At 39.6% G+C, this 20,945-nt stretch overlaps 1 protein-coding gene and 1 long non-coding RNA gene across 2 annotated transcripts in view; one reads left to right on the forward strand and one right to left on the reverse strand.

The window, feature by feature from the left end:
* The window catches only part of LOC133630638 (uncharacterized), a 91,504-nt gene extending 70,873 nt beyond the window's left edge, over positions 1–20,631 (reverse strand). Inside the window, exon 1 of the long non-coding RNA XR_009821305.1 lies at positions 20,388–20,631. This is a non-coding gene — a long non-coding RNA (uncharacterized LOC133630638). The remainder of the gene's footprint in view (positions 1–20,387) is intronic.
* Positions 1–20,945, forward strand: part of LOC133630637 (uncharacterized) — a 95,000-nt gene that overhangs the window by 10,866 nt on the left and 63,189 nt on the right. Inside the window, exons 3-5 of the mRNA XM_062022241.1 lie at positions 1,475–1,668; positions 1,762–1,933; positions 11,474–11,524. Coding sequence (XP_061878225.1) covers positions 1,475–1,668; positions 1,762–1,933; positions 11,474–11,524 — 417 coding nt within the window. The remainder of the gene's footprint in view (positions 1–1,474; positions 1,669–1,761; positions 1,934–11,473; positions 11,525–20,945) is intronic.

Below are 20,945 nucleotides of genomic sequence, written 5' to 3' on the forward strand. Positions count from 1 at the left end.
GTATGTACGTAACTTTTTTAAAATATATAAGCTTTATGAACCTTGGGTTAGGTGAACGGTCTTTTGGGCTGAGTGATTGTGTGTGTTGATCAGGTGTTTGAATTGTATTGGCGTGTTCTATGGAGCTAGGAGCTAGCATAGGAGCTAGGAGCTAGCATAACACGTACCGTACCGTACGTGCGCGTCACGTACGTAACTTTTTAAAAATATATAAGCTTTATGAACCTTGGGTTAGGTGAACGGTCTTTTGGGCTGAGTGATTGTGTGTGTTGATCAGGTGTTTGAATTGTATTGGCGTGTTCTATGGAGCTAGGAGCTAGCATAGGAGCTAGGAGCTAGCATAACACGTACCGTACCGTACGTGCGCGTCACGTACGTAACTTTTTAAAAATATATAAGCTTTATGAACCTTGGGTTAGGTGAACGGTCTTTTGGGCTGAGTGATTGTGTGTGTTGATCAGGTGTTTGAATTGTATTGGCGTGTTCTATGGAGCTAGGAGCTAGCAGAGGAGCTAGGAGCTAGCATAACAAACACGCAGGTGTTTTTATGCAGGATTAATTTGTGGCATGTTAAATATAAGCCTGGTTGTGTTGTGGCTAATAGAGTATATATATGTCTTGTGTTTATTTACTGTTGTAGTCATTCCCAGCTGAATATCAGGTCACCCCCGGCTCTCACAGCATCTTCCCTATCTGAATAGCTTCAACTCCCCACTAGTCCTTCACTTGCACTTTACTCATCCACAAATCTTTCATCCTCGCTCAAATTAATGGGGAAATTGTCGCTCGGTCCGAATCTCTCTCACTTCATGCGGCCATCATTGTAAACAATAGGGAACTTTGCGTATATGTTCAACTGACTACGTCACGCTACTTCCGGTAGGGGCAAGCCTTTTTTTTATCAGATACCAAAAGTTGCAATCTTTATCGTCGTTGTTCTATACTAAATCCTTTCAGCAAAAATATGGCAATATCGCGAAATGATCAAGTATGACACATAGAATAGATCTGCTATCCCCGTTTAAATAAAAAAAATTCATTTCAGTAGGCCTTTAAGTTAAAGTACCAATGATTGTCACACACACACTAGGTGTGGTGAAATTTGTCCTCTGCATTCGACCCATCCCTTGATCACCCCCTGGGAGGTGAGGGGAGCAGTGGGCAGCAGTGGGCAGCAGCAGCGCCACGCCCGGGAATAATTTTTGGTGATTTAACCCCCAATGCCAAACCTTGATGCTGAGTGCCAAGCAGGGAAGAATGCTGGTATGAGCTTTTAAACACAACCCGTTAACTGCTGCCAATCACATGGTGAATAAGATACTCTTTAGGGTTCATATGTTTGTAAATCTGACTGTGATGAAGTCAGTGCCTCAACAGTCAAGAACCTCACCGCACGTCACTGGTGTACAGTACTTATTGCTGCAAATGAAGTGTGTCTGTGCGACAAGTAAGTGATTATTTTTATCCTCCTTAGAGTCCAAAAGAAGGCCCTGGCTCCAACCTGCTGGCCCCCCAAAAAGCAAAACACATGTCCATCAAGGCTGAAGCAGAAAGGAGAGCACGCCAAAGCCACGCCAGCCCGCAAGTCCAGAAGAGTCCTGCCTGTCGGAACAAAACTGTGACGCCGGCATGCGTTCCTGAAGTCCACATCATTGCAGACTATATCATGTGAGCAAGCGTTCGCTTTTGTTTTTATTCCTAATGCATGGATGGTTAGCATGAGTCCAAGTGACAAGTTAACTGTCGTATCTGTCCCTGCAGGAAGTACCCAGAAATCAGCAGCCCGGAAGAAAGGGAAAAGTACAAAGCTGTGTTCAATGACCAGTATCAAGAGTACAAAGAGCTTTACAAAGACATCAGCATCACTCTCAATAAGTTCAGTGAGCTGGATGCTGTCATGACACGACTCATCACCCAGGGGAAAAGCCAAGAGGTGGGCTGGATGGATCATGACTATTATTAATCAATTTGCATTCATTTGTAAAGTATTTTTTCATGTTTCACTATAAACACACTTGTAGCTCCAGCTGCACATATCAGCGACTAAACGTGGGCGAAATAATGCATTTTTTAGATGCATCGCATAAAATCGATTAGTAAACGTCAATAATCGAGAATTAAAGGCCTACTGAAATGAATTTTTTTTATTTAAACGGGGATAGCAGATCCATTCTATGTGTCATACTTGATCATTTCGCGATATTGCCATATTTTTGCTGAAAGGATTTAGTAGAGAACAACGACAATAAAGTTTGCAACTTTTGGTCGCTGATAAAAAAAAAGCCTTGCCTATACCGAAAGTAGCGTGACGTCACAGGGGATAGGGCTGCTCACATACACCAGCAGCGAGAGAGATTCGGACCAAGGAAGCGACGATTACTCCATTAATTTGAGCGAGGATGAAAGATTTGTGGATGAGGAACGTAAGAGTGAAGGACTAGAGTGCAGTGCAGGACGTATCTTTTTTCGCTCTGACCGTAACTTAGGTACAAGGGCTCATTGGATTCCGCACTTTCTCCTTTTTCTATTGTGGATCACGGATTTGTATTTTAAACCACCTCGGATACTATATCCTCTTGAAAATGAGAGCCGAGAACGCGAAATGGACATTCACAGTGACTTTTATCTCCACGACAATACATCGGCGAAGCTCTTTAGCTACGGAGCTAACGTGATAGCATCGGGCTCAAATGCAGATAGAAACAAAATAAATAAACCCCTGACTGGAAGGATAGACAGAAGATCAACAATACTATTAAACCATGGACATGTAAATACACGGTTAATAAATTTCAGCTTGGCGAAGCTTAACAATGCTGTTGCTAACGATGCCATTGAAGCTAACTTAGCTACGGAGCGGCGGCGGCGGCGGCGGGCGTTGTAGCTTTCGACGACACCCCGGCCGCCATCAGAGTCGGCAAGAAACATATATTTCCCCAAAGTTACGTACGTGACATGCACATAGCGACACGCACGTACGGGCAAGCGATCAAATGGTTAGAAGCCAAAGCTGTACTCACGGTAGCGCGTCTGCTATCCAACTTAAAGTCCTCCTGGTTGTGTTGCTGTAGTCCGCCGCTAATACACCGATCCCACCAACAGCTTTCTTCTTTGCAGTCTTCATTGTTCATTAAACAAATTGCAAAAGATTCACCAACACAGATGTCCAGAATACTGTGGAATTTTTCGATGAAAACAGAGCTTTTTGTACGGTGACACATTGGGTACCAATACTTCCGTTGCCGCCGTGACGTCACGCGCATACGTCATCATACATAGACGTTTTCAACCGGAAGTATGGCGGGAAATTTAAAATTGCACTTTATAAATTAACCCGGCCGTATTGGCAAGTGTTGCAATGTTAAGATTTCATCATTGATATATAAACTATCAGACTGCGTGGTCGGTAGTAGTGGCTTTCAGTAGGCCTTTAATGTGGTTATTGTAAATAAAGTAATGCAGACAGTTCTAAAATTTGGCTGCAGTGTACCACCTCACCGAGAGATCCAACAATCTCCTATTTGTTCCAGTTTTAAACACATTTCCATCACCACATTTTTCAGACTGTAAGGCGCATTTAAAATCCTTTCATTTTCTCAAAAATCGACAGTGCGCCTTATAACCCGGTACGCCTTTTGATTGATTGATTGAGACTTTTATTAGTAGGTTGCACAGTGAAGTACATATTCCGTACAATTGACCACTAAATGGTAACACCCGAATAAGTTTTTCAACTTGTTTAAGTCGGGGTCCACTTAAATTGATTCATGATACAGATATATACGATCATATATACTATCATCATAATACAGTCATCACATAAGATAATCACATTGAATTATTTACATTATTTACAATCAGGGGTGTGGAGAGGGGGTGGGGGATATGGACATCAAGTAGTGGACATAGAGAGAGAGAGAGAGAGAGAGAGAGAGAGAGAGAGAGAGAGAGAGAGAGAGAGAGAGAGAGAGAGAGAGAGAGAGAGAGAGAGAGAGAGAGAGAGAGAGAGAGAGAGAGAGAAAGAGAGATCATAAGGCATAAGAAAAAGAAAAAGTATCTGCATTCGATTGTTTACATTTGATTATTAGCAATCCGGGGAGGGTGTTAGTTTAGGGTTGTAGCTGCCTGGAGGTGAACTTTTATTGCGGTTTTGAAGGAGGATAGAGATGCCCTTTCTTGTATACCTGTTGGGAGCGCATTCCACATTGATGTGGCATAGAAAGAGAATGAGTTAAGACCTTTGTTAGTTCGGAATCTGGGTTTAACGTGGTTAGTGGAGCACCCCTTGGTGTTGTGGTTATGGCGGTCATTTACGTTAAGGAAGTAGTTTGACATGTACTTCGGTATCAGGGAGGTGTAGCGGATTTTATAGACTAGGCTCAGTGCAAGTTGTTTAACTCTGTCCTCCACCTTGAGCCAGCCCACTTTAGAGAAGTGGGTAGGAGTGAGGTGGGATCTGGGGTGGAGGTCTAGAAGTAACCTGACTAGCTTGTTCTGAGATGTTTGGAGTTTAGATTTGAGGGTTTTGGAGGTGCTAGGGTACCAGGAGGTGCATGCGTAATCGAAAAAGGGTTGAACGAGAGTTCCCGCCAGAATCCTCAAGGTGCTTTTGTTGACCAGAGAGGAAATTATGTAGAGAAATCTCGTTCGTTGGTTAACCTTTTTGATTACCTTGGTTGCCATTTTATCACAGGACAGGTTAGCCTATAGGATGGAACCTAGGTAGGTGACCTCATCTTTCCTGGTGATAACAGTGTCACCTACTTTTATGGTGAAGTCATTGACTTTCTTAAGTTTGATGTGGGACCCAAACAGGATGGATTCTGTTTTACCCAAGTGTATGGATAGCTTGTTGTCAGCGAGCCAGGTGCAAGTTCTACAGAGCTCATCACTGAGGATTTTCTCCACCTGTGACTTGTCCTTGCCGGATACCAGCAAGGCAGAGTCATCCGCAAACAAAAACAATTCACAGTCGCATGCCGATGACATGTCGTTTATGTATATTAGGAAACAGTAAAGGTCCCAATATACTGCCTTGGGGGACTCCACAGCTCACCGAGAGGTGGGGGGACACGGTGCCGTTCACCTCTACCACCTGCTCCCTCCCCTCCAAGTAAGATTGCATCCAGCTCCATGAGGTTTTGTTAAATCCGATTGCTCTGAGCTTATCCAACAGTATAGTGTGGTTAACGGTGTCAAAGGCCTTCTGAAGGTCCAGCATGACCATGCCGCAGTATTTGCCCGCGTCCACCTCATGTTTGATGTGGTCGGTCAGATAGAGAAGGCATGTGTCAGTGGAGTGGTTAGTTCTGAAGCCGGATTGGAATTTGTACATGAGTTTATTAGTGGCAAGGTAACTATCGACCTGTTCATAAACTATTTTCTCCATTACTTTCGAAACGGAACTGAGAATAGAAACAGGTCGGTAGTTGCCAGGTTCTAATTTGCTTCTTTTTTAAAGAGGGGAGTTACTCTTGCTATCTTAAAATCTTTTGGTACTTGGCCTTGTGTAATTGATAGGTTTATTATGTGTGTGATGATCGGGGCAATGATGGAGGCAGAGTCCCTGAGGAATCTGGAGGGAATATTATCAAGGCCGGTGGCCTTGTTAGGGTGGAGCGCGCTCAATTTTTTAAACACCTCATCAGCTGTGACCATTTCTAATTTGAAATCATCGTTGGATACTCCTAGCTTTCTGTAGAAGGCTTTAATGTGTTCTACACCAAAGCGACCAGAGTGGTGGGACAGCTTGTTGACAAGGGTTGCGGCTATGCTGGTGAAAAAGATGTTAAGTCTGCTAGCTACCTCCATTTTGTCTGTAATGAGGGAGTCACCCTCCTTGATGCTGATGTTGGTGAGTCTTGTTTTAAGTTTCTGGCTGCAACCAGGAAGTTGGTTGTTGAGAATTTTCCAGAGCTCACGTGGCTTATTTGTGTTTTCCTCTATTTTGTCGTTAATGTAATTTTTTTTTAAGGATTTAGTCAGGTTGGTTGACTTATTTCTTAATTTATTGCATTGCTTTTTGAGAGTTGAAAGGAGTAATTTGAGGTTGATATTATTGGGTTGTTTATCTACTTCTGTTTTACATTTTTGGTATTCAGAGTATTTCCTGTCTCTGTCTTTTATGGCAGCTAATAGGTCCGGATTCATCCATGGTTCCGAGCGGGCTTAGATCCTGACTGTTTTCACGGGAGCCATGTCATTTAGTATCTTTAGGAACGCCGTTTTGAAGCGATCCCAAGCAACATCGACCAGGTTGCTCGCGAGCACAGGGGACCAGTCCCACTCATCTAATTTTAAATTGAAATTGTCATTGGAGTATTTTTTGAGGGATCTGGATTGGGCTGTTATGTGGCCATTAGCTTTAGGTTTAGCTATTTTACGGGTGCAGAAGGTTAGATAGTGGTCGCTAAGACCACAGATCATGACCCCACTATTTTTTATTTTAGGCCGTTCTGAAGTGAGAATGAGATCTATGGTTGATTGGGTGGAATCACACACCCTTGTGGGTAGCGCTATTAGCTGGGAAAGACCGTGTAGATTACAAAACTTGCTGAAGGATCTGAAGACAGGCGCATCTTTGCGTTGAATATCTGTGTTCAGATCCCCAGTTATAATTTTCTCCATGTTGTCTGTCCCTGCCAAGCATTCTTCCAAAGCCCCATAGAAATCACTCTGATTAGGGGGTCTATAAACAGTCCCTATTAGTACCGGCTTAGCGTTTTTAAATTTGATTTCCGCCCACACAGATTCCAGGTCATTGTGGTTAAGATCAGTGCGAGTTATGTATTTAATATCCTGGTGAATATAATGTACGGAATAATTTTGGTTGTGCTTACCGACCTCGAAGCTATTTTATTTGGTGCATGGTGTAATGCAGGGGTGTCCAAAGTGCGGCCCGGGGGCCATTTGCGGCCCGCAGCTAATTGTTTACCGGTCCGCCACACATTCTGGAAATACTATTGTAAAAATAAAAAAGAACATTAAAAAAAAGTGGAATGAGGTGAAATCTAACGAGAAAAAGTTGCAATGTTGATGCAAAAGCTGCCATGCAGGCTGTTTTTTTTTCTTTTGTCTTTCTTCATTTTTCTTTTTTTGCCATTGCTCAAAAAAAAAAAATAATGACAAAAATCCATGTTATAATGAATTATTTTCAGGGCTCCAATTACTTCAAATATTTCACTTTAAAATGTTTTATGTGGTAAATATTGCATATATTGTGTAGTAGCCATATAAAAACATCAACGTTTTCTTTGACAAAAGCGCATAAAACAAACAAAATAATAGCTCCAGCATAAAATCGACAGATATATCTGAAGGCGGATTGTACTGTGCTTCAACATAGGAGTATTATTATGGTATGTGTATAAGGTAAGACATATTATCTGGCGTTTTGTTTCACAATATTATACAAAAGCAACTTTTCTTACCTTCTGGTACCTGCTGATCTGTATTTGGGGTCTGCATGAGTCCTGAAAATGTGCGCGTGCCCGCCTTTGTAGTACGTGCCGACGCCGTAGTCGATAAGCTTCTTCTTTTTCTCTATCTTCTTGTTATGGGACATTCATCCTCCACATTTCTAATATAAAGTGGTGTAAAGTTCTTACTTATATCTGTCAGTAAACTCACCAGTAAAGCACTAAAACATACCGGTGTAGTGAGTTAACATTATTCACCCAAGGAACTTTAGTTATTAGAGAGTTCCGGTCGGACGGTTTTAAAAACCGTCCGACCGGAACTCTCTAATAACTAAAGTTCCTTGGGTGAATAATGTTAACTCACTACAATGTGCCTTGTTGTTGTTGCACTAGTGAGCCACGGATGAGGAGATGCTGCTCCGTTATTGAAGTAAAGCGTGAATGTCATTAAAACAGTTAGCTCCATCTTTTGACACTTCTTCCACTCCCGTCCTTGCACGCTACACCGCTACGACAAAGATGATGGGGAGAAGATGAGCCAAGTAAATAAGACCGCCCACAAAACGGCGCATCCTGAAGCGACTGTCAGAAAGCGGCTTGAAGATGATCTGTAAAACATCATCTATGCAACATTTTGACCAAAGAACCACCATTACATGTTATGTACACCACCAGGAAGTGTTTTACATTTAGAATAAAATTATAATTATACGACCCCTTTAATGCGCCCTATAATCCGGTGCGCCTTTTGTATGAAAATAGACCTGACTAGACCCGGTGCGTCCTATGGTCCGGAAAATACGGTAATTTAACAAATGTGGGAATTAATTGAACTGTTTCTTATTACAAATGCACTGTTTTTGAACGTTTCAGGTGATAAACGCACATTTTGTGAAGCAAAAAGTAATATAAAACTGCATCAATTTACATAAATTAAAGACGCATCAAAAATCGCATAATCGAATCGTAGTTCCTGAATCGTAATCGTGAGGTGCCCAAAGATTCCCACCTCTGTCTGCTACCTAAAACCCGTTTTCACTCAGCCCTGGGGACTAAACACCACGATGATGGTAGTAATTGCAATGAATTGTATTATTGTATAATATTGTCTAACAGTGAGCAGACAAACTGACTAACAAACACAATAGTTTTTAGACCTAAAAACTGCTCAGTGACAGTGAGTATGCAGCGTGCACACCAATACTACTACAAGTCCCAGAATGCATTGCAATAACCGTGAGTAATGTACAGTGCCTACTTCAATTCTCTCTGTTGTGGCAGTACTTGTTAACGCTCGTGTAGCACATTTTAAAACTGTAAATGTATGAATTTACACTTCAAACACACATTGCCATCTACAAAACCCAAAACCAGTGAAGTTGGCACGTTGTGTAAATGGTAAATAAAAACAGAATACAATGATTTGCAAATCCTTTTCAACTTATATTCAATTGAATAGACTGCAAAGACAAGATAGTTAATGTTCCAACTGAGAAATATAATTTTTTTTTGCAAATAATCATTAACTCAGAATTTAATGGCAGCAAAACATTGCAAAAAAGTTGGCACAGGGGCATTTTTACCACTGTGTTACATGGCCTTTCCTTTTAACAATACTCAGTAGACATTTGGGAACTGAGGAGACCAATTTTTGAAGCTTTTCAGGTGGAATTCTTTCCCATTCTTGCTTGATGTACAGCTTAAGTTGTTCAACAGTCCGGGGGTCTCCGTTATGGTATTTTAGGCTTCATAATGCGCCACACATTTTCAATGGGAGACAGGTCTGGACTACAGGCAGGCCAGTCTAGTACTCGCACTCTTTTACTATGAAGCCACGCTGTTGTAACATGTGGCTTGGCATTGTCTTGCTGAAATAAGCAGGGGCGTCCATGATAACGTTGCTTGGATGGCAACATATGTTGCTCCAAAACCTGTATGTACCTTTCAGCATTAATGGGGCCTTCACAGATGTGTAAGTTACCCATGTCTTGGGCACTTATACACCCCCATACCATCACACATGCTGGCTTTTCAACTTTGCGCCCAGAACAATCCGGATGGTTCTTTTCCTCTTTGGTCCGGAGGACACGACGTCCACATGTAACCCGGGTGACAAAACCCCATTAAATATCCTTTCTATTTATTTATTTATTCGTCGTCTAAGCTGTCCTTGCGTGCGTCATTACGTCACGCGGTCACGTGACCTAACGCGGCTGTCAGAATAGCATAAAACCCGGAAGTGGGCTGCTACCGGTGAGAGCGAGAGGGACACGCTGTGTGAGGTTGCTGCAGGAGCCGAAAACCGGAGCCGTGGGTCGTCCCGCGGGAGTGTTTGGGTGTGATTTATCTGCGGAATTGGCCAGGTTGGATGGCGAGCTTGGAACCCGAACTAGAGTCTGAAGTTTAATGCCTGGAACCGAACCAACCAACTGAACTGAATCCACCCAACCGAGCCCCGGGCGGGTAGGAGGCTCCTTAGCAGTTTTCCTTCTTTTCCACCAAAACGCAACGTGTTCATTACGGTCCTCCTGAACAATCACCTTTCCCCCGTCCCTTCACTAAAACCCCTCTGGACACTGCCACCACAACGTGGACTTTGCGGGGCCGTTTTAATGAACTTCGATATTGTGTTGCGCCTATACCATCGTTGGTAGAAAACTAAGGATTGAATTAAGTACACAGTTTGTTGTGAATATTGAGTGTTTCTGTCAACTTGTGGAATATGTGAATGTCTATTTGAATTTACATGTAAATGTTTGTTAATTTTCCTATTATTCTTTAATATAATTTGGTACCATTTAAACTTGAAACCTGTGTTCAGTCTTTATTACTCTCCATTCCTAGAGCTGAATTTAGTTTCTTCTGATCCAGCCCAGACATCTCATTAAATGTTTTATTTAGTACTTGTACAGTGCTTTATTAAAGTAACATAAAGGTTACACACAGTTTCCAAAAACAATTTGAAATGTGGACTCGTCAGACCACAGAACACTTTTCCACTTTGCATCAGTCCATCTTAGATGAGCTCGGGCCCAACAAAGCCGGCGGCGTTTCTGGGTGTTGTTGATGAATGGCTTTGGCTTTGCATAGTAGAGTTTTAACTTGCACTTACAGATGTAGTGACAAACTGTAGTTACTGACAGTGGTTTTCTGAAGTGTTCCTGAGCCCATGTGGTGATATCCTTTCCACACTGATGTCAGTTTTTGATGCAGTACCGCCTGAGGAATCCAAGGTCACGGGCATTCAATGTTTATTACACTTACGTGCAGTGGTTTCTCCAGATTCTCTGAACCTTTTGATGATATTACAGACCGTAGATGGTGAAATCCCTAAATTGCTTGCAATAGCTGGTTGAGAAATGTTGTTCTTAAACTGTTGGAGAATTTGCTCACGCATTTGTTCACACAAGTGGTGACAATCGCCCCGTCCTTGTTTGTGAATGACTGAGCATTTAATTGAAGCTGCTTTTATACCCAATCATGGCACCCACCTGTTTCCAATTCACCTGTTCACCTGTGGGATGTTCCAAATAAGTGTTTGATGAGCATTCCTCAACTGTCTCAGTCTTTTTTGCTACTTGTGCCAGCTTTTTTGAAACATGTTGCAGGCATCCAATTCCAAATGAGCTAATATTTGCAATTTTCCAGTTCAAACGTTAAATATCTTGTCTTTGCAGTCCATTCAATTGAATATAGGCTGAAAAGGATTTGCAAATCATTGTATTCTTTTTTTAATTTACCATTTACACAATGTACCAACTTCACTGGTTTTGGGTTTTGTACAACACATAGCTGAGAGACCAATGTTTTGCTCATAAAGTGTTGAATATAATCTTTCAATTACTTGGTTTTAAGTACCTTTAATGTACAAAATGTATCAAAGTGGCCTCCCGTTCTAAAGTATACAAAATATTAACATTTTAATCACACTGGTGGTAAGACACAATAAGCATACATTCCCTATCTGACAGGAGCAATTACAACAGAGCATCATTACCTTTGTAACGCCACAATTTTGATCTCTTTAATGTACTATTTTGACTTGACTTTTTCAGGACCGAGCCAGGATCCAAAAGATCGTGGCGCAGTATGACAAGAAGAAGAGCGTAAGTTGGCATATCACCTCCAGGGGCGTCGCTAAGTTTTTGAAGAACAAGGGGTGCTTAGCCCACAGGAGGTCTTTTTCTCCTACTTAACTTTGGCCAGTCCCAGCAGACACACCTATAAGCTTGTTCATAGATGCATTATACAAACCCTGTTTCCATATGAGTTGGGAAATTGTGTTAGATGTAAATATAAACGGAATACAATGATTTGCAAATCATTTTCAACCCATATTCAGTTGAATATGCTACAAAGACAACATATTTGATGTTCAAACTGATAAACTTTTTTTTTTTTGAAAATAATCATTAACTTTAGAATTTGATGCCAGCAACACGTGACAAAGAAGTTGGGAAAGGTGGCAATAAATACTGATAAAGTTGAGGAATGCTCATCAAACACTTATTTGGAACATCCCACAGGTGAACAGGCAAATTGGGAACAGGTGGGTGCCATGATTGGGTATAAAAGTCGATTCCATGAAATGCTCAGTCATTCACAAACAAGGATGGGGCGAGGGTCACCACTTTGTCAACAAAATGCGTGAGCAAATTGTTGAACAGTTTAAGAAAAACCTTTCTCAATCAGCTATTGCAAGGAATTTAGGGATTTCACCATCTACGCTCCGTAATATCATCAAAGGGTTCAGAGAATCTGGAGAAATCACTGCACGTAAGCAGCTAAGCCTGTGACCTTCCATCCCTCAGGCTGTACTGCATCAACAAGCGACATCAGTGTGTAAAGGATATCACCACATGGGCTCAGGAACACTTCAGAAACCCACTGTCAGTAACTACAGTTGATCGCTACATCTGTAAGTGCAAGTTAAAACTCTCCTATGCAAGGCGAAAACCGTTTATCAACAACACCCAGAAACGCTGTCGACTTCGCTGGGCCTGAGCTCATCTAAGATGGACTGATACAAAGTGGAAAAGTGTTCTGTGGTCTGACGAGTCCACATTTAAAATTTTTGGGGGAAATTGTGGACGTCGTGTCCTCCGGACCAAAGAGGAAAAGAACCATCCGGATTGTTATAGGCGCAAAGTGGAAAAGCCAGCATCTGTGATGGTATGGGGGTGTATTAGTGCCCAAGACATGGGTAACTTACACATCTGTGAAGGCGCCATTAATGCTGAAAGGTACATACAGGTTTTGGAGCAACATATGGATGTGGAGAGATCGGGCCATTTTGGGCTGATAGATGCGTGTACGATGGACCTGCTCGCTAGCTTGGGAATTCTTCGCGAGCTACATCCAGCAGTGGCCTTTGAAGCAGCGGCGTCGACTACCAGCGGAGACGGTCAGCGAAAGAGACGTAAGCGGTGCGCTCGGAAGCAGAAGCGGGGGTGTCGGGCGGGGCTAACAACAAAGCTAAATGCTTTGTTGTTAGCGGGGCTAACGAAAAAGCTAAATGCTAATCCACAAAGAAGCGCTAATAAGGAGTCTGTTAAGCTAGAATTAGCCAGCGCCAGGCTGGATAATCCCTGCACACATAGCAATTCTTCTAGAATAATATACAACTCACATAATGTTTTTTCTGCGTCAGAGGTGGACATGCATTTTACTGAGGTGGCAAACAATCTAAAAATTCCTGTCATATCAATTCCTAGATATGGTCGAAATTATTTAAAGTGCACTATGCATAATAAACGTAACATTATTAATATTGCTACTACGGATACTTTCAACAAAAACTCCTCAAAACAGCCCACTACCTATAATATGGGCTTTTTAAACATAAGGTCATTGTCTTCCAAAACGTTATTAGTTAATGAAGTCATCAGAGACAACAATCTTGATGTCGTTGGTTTAGCCGAGACCTGGCTCAAACCAGACGAATTTTTTGCGCTGGGTGAGGCGTCTCCTCCTGGCTATGCGGGAACGCATATTGCCCGCCCCATTAAAAGGGGTGGGGGTGTTGCACTAATATACAACAAAAACTTTAGCCTTACCTCGGACCTAAATAATAAATATAACTCGTTTGAGGTGCTCACTATGAGGTTTGTCACACCGCTGCCTCTCCACCTGGCTGTCATCTACCGCCCCCCTGGGCCCTATTCGGACTTTATCAATGAATTTTCAGAGTTCGTTGCTGATCTAGTGACGCACGCCGACAATATAATCATAATGGGAGACTTTAACATCCATATGAATACCCCATCGGACCCTCCATGCGTGGCGCTCCAGACTATAATTGATAGCTGTGGTCTTACACAAATAATAAATGAACCCACGCATCGCAACGGTAATACGATAGATCTAGTGCTTGTCAGGGGTGTCACCACCTCTAAAGTTACGATACTCCCGTACACTAAAGTAATGTCCGATCATTACCTTATAAAATTCGAAGTTCGGACTCATTGTCAACAAACTAATAATAATAATAATAACTACTATAGCAGCCGCAACATTAATACTGCCACAACGACGACTCTTACTGACCTACTGCCTTCAGTAATGGCACCTTTCCCAAATTATGTGGTCTCTATTGATAACCTCACTAACAACTTTAACGACGCCCTGCGCGACACCATTGATATTGTAGCACCGCTAAAGCTAAAAAGGGCCCCTAAAAGGCGTACCCCATGGTTTACAGAAGAAACTAAAGCCCAGAAATTATCATGTAGAAAGCTGGAACGCAAATGGCGTGCGACTAAACTTGAGGTTTTCCATCAAGCATGGAGTGATAGTTTAATAACTTATAAACGCATGCTTACCTCAGCTAAAGCTAAATATTACTCAAATCTCATCCACCTCAACAAAAATGATCCTAAATTTTTGTTTAGTACAGTAGCATCGCTAACCCAACAAGGGACTCCTCCCAGTAGCTCCACCCACTCAGCAGATGACTTTATGAATTTCTTTAATAAGAAAATTGAACTCATCAGAAAAGAGATTAAAGACAATGCATCCCAGCCACAACTGGGTTCTATTAACACAAATATGACTGTATATACGACGGACATTGCCCTCCAAAATAGTTTCTCTCTCTTTGATGAAATAACATTGGAGGAATTGTTAAAATGTGTAAATGGGACAAAACAAACAACATGTTTACTTGACCCAATTCCTGGGAAACTTATCAAGGAGCTTTTTGTTCTATTAGGTCCATCAGTGTTAAATATTATAAACCTATCACTTTCCTCTGGTACTGTTCCTCTAGCATTCAAAAAAGCGGTTATTCATCCTCTACTCAAAAGACCTAACCTCGATCCTGACCTCATGGTGAACTACCGGCCGGTGTCCCACCTACCGTTTATCTCGAAAATTCTCGAAAAAATTGTCGCACAGCAGCTAAATGAACACTTAGTGACTAACAATCTCTATGAACCTTTTCAATCCGGTTTCAGGGCAAATCACTCTACGGAGACAGCCCTCGCAAAAATGACTAATGATCTATTGCTGACGATGGATTCTGATGCTTCATCTATGTTGCTGCTTCTTGATCTTAGCGCCGCTTTCGATACTGTTGATCATAATATTTTATTAGAGCGTATCAAAACGCGTATTGGGATGTCAGACTTAGCCTTGTCTTGGTTTAACTCTTATCTTACTGACAGGATGCAGTGTGTCTCCCATAACAATGTGACCTCGGACTATGTTAAGGTAACGTGCGGAGTTCCCCAGGGTTCAGTTCTTGGCCCTGCACTCTTTAGTATTTACATGCTGCCGCTAGGTGACATTATACGCAAATACGGTGTTAGCTTTCACTGTTATGCTGATGACACCCAACTCTACATGCCCCTAAAGCTGACCAACACGCCGGATTGTAGTCAGCTGGAGGCGTGTCTTAATGAAATTAAACAATGGATGTCCGCTAACTTTTTGCAACTCAACGCTAAGAAAACGGAAATGCTGATTATCGGTCCTGCTCAACACCGACATCTATTTAATAATACCACCTTAACATTTGACAACCAAACAATTAAACAAGGCGACTCGGTAAAGAATCTGGGTATTATCTTCGACCCAACTCTCTCGTTTGAGTCACACATTAAGAGTGTTACTAAAACGGCCTTCTTTCATCTCCGTAATATCGCTAAAATTCGTTCCATTTTGTCCACAAGCGATGCTGAGATCATTATCCATGCGTTCGTTACATCTCGTCTCGATTACTGTAACGTATTATTTTCGGGCCTCCCTATGTCTAGCATTAAAAGATTACAGATGGTACAAAATGCGGCTGCTAGACTTTTGACAAAAACAAGAAAGTTTGATCATATTACGCCTATACTGGCTCACTTGCACTGGCTTCCTTTGCACCTAAGATGCGACTTTAAGGTTTTACTACTTACGTATAAAATACTACACGGTCAAGCTCCTGCCTATCTTGACGATTGTATTGTACCATATGTCCCGGCAAGAAATCTGCGTTCAAAGAACTCCGGCTTATTAGTGATTCCCAGAGCCCAAAAAAAGTCTGCGGGCTATAGAGCGTTTTCTATTCGGGCTCCAATACTATGGAATGCCCTCCCGGTAAAAGTTAGAGATGCTACCTCAGTAGAAGCATTTAAGTCTCATCTTAAAACTCATTTGTATACTCTAGCCTTTAAATAGACTCCCTTTTTAGACCAGTTGATCTGCCGTTTCTTTTCTTTTCTTTTCTACTCTGCTCCGGGGTGGACCGCTAGCCTGTCCATCAGATGGGGACATCTCTACGCTGCTGACCCGTCTCCACTCGGGATGGTTCCCGCTGGCCCCACCATGGACTGGACTTTCGCTGATGTGTTGGACTTTCACAATATTATATCAGACCCACTCGACACCGAGGATGTCGTTGTGGCTTGTACAGCCCTTTGAGACACTAGTGATTTAGGGCTATATAAATAAACATTGATTGATTGATTGATTGATTGATATGTTGCCATCTAAGCAACGTTACCATGGACGCCCCTGCTTATTTCAGTAAGATAATGCCAAGCTACGTGTTACATCAACGTGGCTTCATAGTAAAAGAGTGCGGGTACTAGACTGGCCTGCCTGTAGTCCAGACCTGTCTCCCATTGAAAATGTGTGGCACATTATGAAGCCTAAAATACCACAACGGAGACCCCCGGACTGTTGAACAACTTAAGCTGTACATCAAGCAAGAATGGGAAAGAATTCCACCTGAGAAGCTTCAAAAATGTGTCTCCTCAGTTCCCAAACGTTTACGGAGTGTTGTTAAAAGGAAAGGCCATGTAACACAGTGGTGAACATGCCCTTTCCCAACTACTTTGGCATGTGTTGCAGCCATGAAATTTTAAGTTAATTATTATTTGCAAAAAAAATAAATAAAGTTTATGAGTTTGAACATCAAATATCTTGTCTTTGTAGTGCATTCAATTGAATATGGGTTTTTGCAAATCATTGTATTCCGTTTATATTCACATCTAACACAATTTCCCAACTCATATGGAAACAGGGTTCGTACAACTCCCAATAGGAAGTCGCCATTTGCTATATTTGTTACATCTTTGTTACATGGGACAATGCACGTTAATAAACATACAAAATGTAATATAATAATTGTGCAAAAGGAAGGGCGGTATAGCTCGGTTGGTAGAGCAGCCGTGCCAGCAACTTGAGGGTTGCAGGTTCGATCCCCGCTTCCGCCATCCTAGTCACTGCCGTTGTGTCCTTGGGCAAGACACTTTACCCACCTGCTCTCAGTGCCACCCACACTGGTTTAAATGTAACTTAGATATTGGGTTTCTCAATGTAAAGCGCTTTGAGTCACTTGAGAAAAAGCGCTATATAAATGTAATTCACTTCACTTCACTTTTTAGGCAGAATATATATATATATATATATATATATATATATATATATATATATATATATATATATATATATATATATATATATATATATATATATATATATATATATATATATATATATATATATATATTATGATGCCACTTCAGTGTGAACGGCGATTAATGACGACGCTTATGATATATATTACTGATGTATATTATTCACCGAAATAGACAGATAAAAAATAAAGATATATAATACTGATGTTTATTATTCACCAAAATAGACAGATACAAAATAAATATATATATTGCTGATTTATATATTTCACTGAAATAGACGATACAAAATAAAGATCTATATTACTGATGCATATTATTCACCGAAAGAGACGATACAAAATAATGATACATATTACTGATGTACTGCGATGAGGTGGCGACTTGTCCAGAGTGTACCCCGCCTTCCGCCCGATTGTAGCTGAGATAGGCTCCAGCGCCCCCCGCGACCCCGAAGGGAATAAGCGGTAGAAAATGGATGGATGGATTACTGATGTATATTATTCACCAAAATAGACAGATACATAATAAAGATATATATTAATGATGTATATTATTCACCGAAATAGACAAATAAAACTAAGATATATAATACTGATGTATATCATTCACCGAAATAGACTATACAAAATAAAGATCTATATTACTGATGTATATTATTCACCAAAATAGACGATACAAAATAAAGATATATATTGCTGATGAATATTATTCACCGAAATAGACGACACAAAATAAAGATATATAATACTGATGTATATTTTTCACAGAAATAGATGATACAAAATAAAGATATATATTACTGATGTATATTATTCACATAAATAGATTATACAAAATAAAGATATATATTACTGATGTATATTATTCACCTAAATAGACGATACAAAATAAGGATATATATTACTGATGTATATTATTCACCGAAATAGACGGATAAAAAATAAAGATATATAATACTGATGTATATTATTCACCGAAATAGACAGATACAAAATAAATATATATATATTGCTGATTTATATTATTCACTGAAATAGACGATACAAAATAAAGATCTATATTACTGATGTATATTGTTCACCAAAATAGACGGATACAAAATAAAGATATATATTACTGATGTATATTAATCACCGAAAGAGACGATACAAAATAATGATACTAGGGCTGCAACTAACGATTAATTTGATAATCGATTAATCTGTCGATTATTACTTCGATTAATCGATTCATAATCGGATAAGAGAGACAAACAACATTTCTATCCTTTCCAGTATTTTATTGAAAAAAAACAGCATACTGGCACCATACTTATTTTGATTATTGTTTCTCAGCTGTTTGTACATGTTGCAGTTTATAAATAAAGCTTTATTAAATTAAATTAAAAAATTAAATAAATTGCCTCTGCGCATGCGCATGGCATGGATCCAACGAATCGATGACTAAATTAATCGCCAACTATTTTTATAATCGATTTTAATCAATTTAATCGATTAGTTGTTGCAGCCCTAAATGATACATATTACTGATGTATATTATTCACCAAAATAGACGATACAAAATAAAGATATATATTACCGATGTATATTATTCACCAAAATAGACGATACAAAAAAGATATATATTGCTGATTTATATTATTCACTGAAATAGACGATACAAAATAAAGATACGTATTACTGATGTATATTATTCACCAAAATAGACAGATACAAAATAAAGATATATATTAATGATGTATATTATTCACCGAAATGGACAAATAAAACAAAGATATATAATACTGATGTATATTATTCACCGAAATAGACTATACAAAATAAAGATCTATATTACTGATGTATATTATTCACCAAAATAGACGATACAAAATAAAGATACATATTGCTGATGAATATTATTCACCGAAATAGACGACACACAATAAAGATATATAATACTGATGTATATTTTTCACAGAAATAGATGATACAAAATAAAGATATATATTACTGATGTATATTATTCACATAAATAGATTATACAAAATAAAGATATATATTACTGATGTATATTATTCACCTAAATAGACGATACAAAATAAGGATATATATTACTGATGTATATTATTCACCGAAATAGACGGATAAAAAATAAAGATATATAATACTGATGTATATTATTCACCGAAATAGACAGATACAAAATAAATATATATATATTGCTGATTTATATTATTCACTGAAATAGACGATACAAAATAAAGATCTATATTACTGATGTATATTGTTCACCAAAATAGACGGATACAAAATAAAGATATATATTACTGATGTATATTATTCACCGAAAGAGACGATACAAAATAATGATACTAGGGCTGCAACTAACGATTAATTTGCTAATCGATTAATCTGTCGATTATTACTTCGATTAATCAATTCATAATCGGATAAGAGAGACAAACTACATTTCTATCCTTTCCAGTATTTTATTGAAAAAAAACAGCATACTGGTACCATACTTATTTTGATTATTGTTTCTCAGCTGTTTGTACATGTTGCAGTTTATAAATAAAGCTTTATTAAATTAAATTAAAAAATTAAATAAATTGCCTCTGCGCATGGCATAGATCCAACGAATCGATGACTAAATTAATCGCCAACTATTTTTATAATCGATTTTAATCAATTTAATCGATTAGTTGTTGCAGCCCTAAATGATACATATTACTGATGTATATTATTTACCAAAATAGACGATACAAAATAAAGATATATATTACCGATGTATATTATTCACCAAAATAGATGATACAAAAAAGATATATATTGCTGATTTATATTATTCACTGAAATAGACGATACAAAATAAATATCTATATTACTGATGTATATTATTCACCAAAATAGACGATACAAAATAAAGATATATATTACTGATGTATATTTTTCACCGAAATAGACAGATAAAAAATAAAGATGTATAATACTGATGTATATTATTCACCGAAATAGACGATACAAAATAAATCGTTGACAAATTAGCAGAAACGGGCGAAAAAAAAATTTTAGGAACTCACCTCAATCAAAGTTCCACAGCTGGTCGCCATCACCTCATCAGAGCAGACATTGAGGCAAATGTCCCCAAAACTGCAGGAGACATCTTCGTTCATAATCTTCTCCGCGATGAAGAAAATGTTGACATTAACTGCACAGAATCCTTGAAATTGCCACAAATGTGCCGGTACGGAGACCGCCAGAATTGAAGCGTGTCTACTTCCGGGTTGACTTCCGTAAACACTGCACCGCGTGCTGCCGTCTGGCTCGCCGTTGCTAAGGCGACAGAGAAAACACGGACTGGATTTTCAATCTAGTAATGCGAGCGTTACTGATGGAACGGATTGGATTGGATAATAAACGCTGGCAAAGGGTAGTCAAAGGATTTATAATCATTGTGAATAATGACAGGATATTTAGGGATGTCCGATAATGGCTTTTTGCCGATATCCGATATTCTGATATTGTCCAACTCTTAATTACCGATACCGATATCAACCAATACCTATATATACAGTCGTGGAATTAACACATTATTATGCCTAATTTGGACAACCAGGTATGGTGAAGATAAGGTCCTT

Source organism: Entelurus aequoreus, linkage group LG16, assembly GCF_033978785.1.
Source record: "Entelurus aequoreus isolate RoL-2023_Sb linkage group LG16, RoL_Eaeq_v1.1, whole genome shotgun sequence".
In the NCBI taxonomy this organism is placed as follows: domain Eukaryota; kingdom Metazoa; phylum Chordata; class Actinopteri; order Syngnathiformes; family Syngnathidae; genus Entelurus; species Entelurus aequoreus.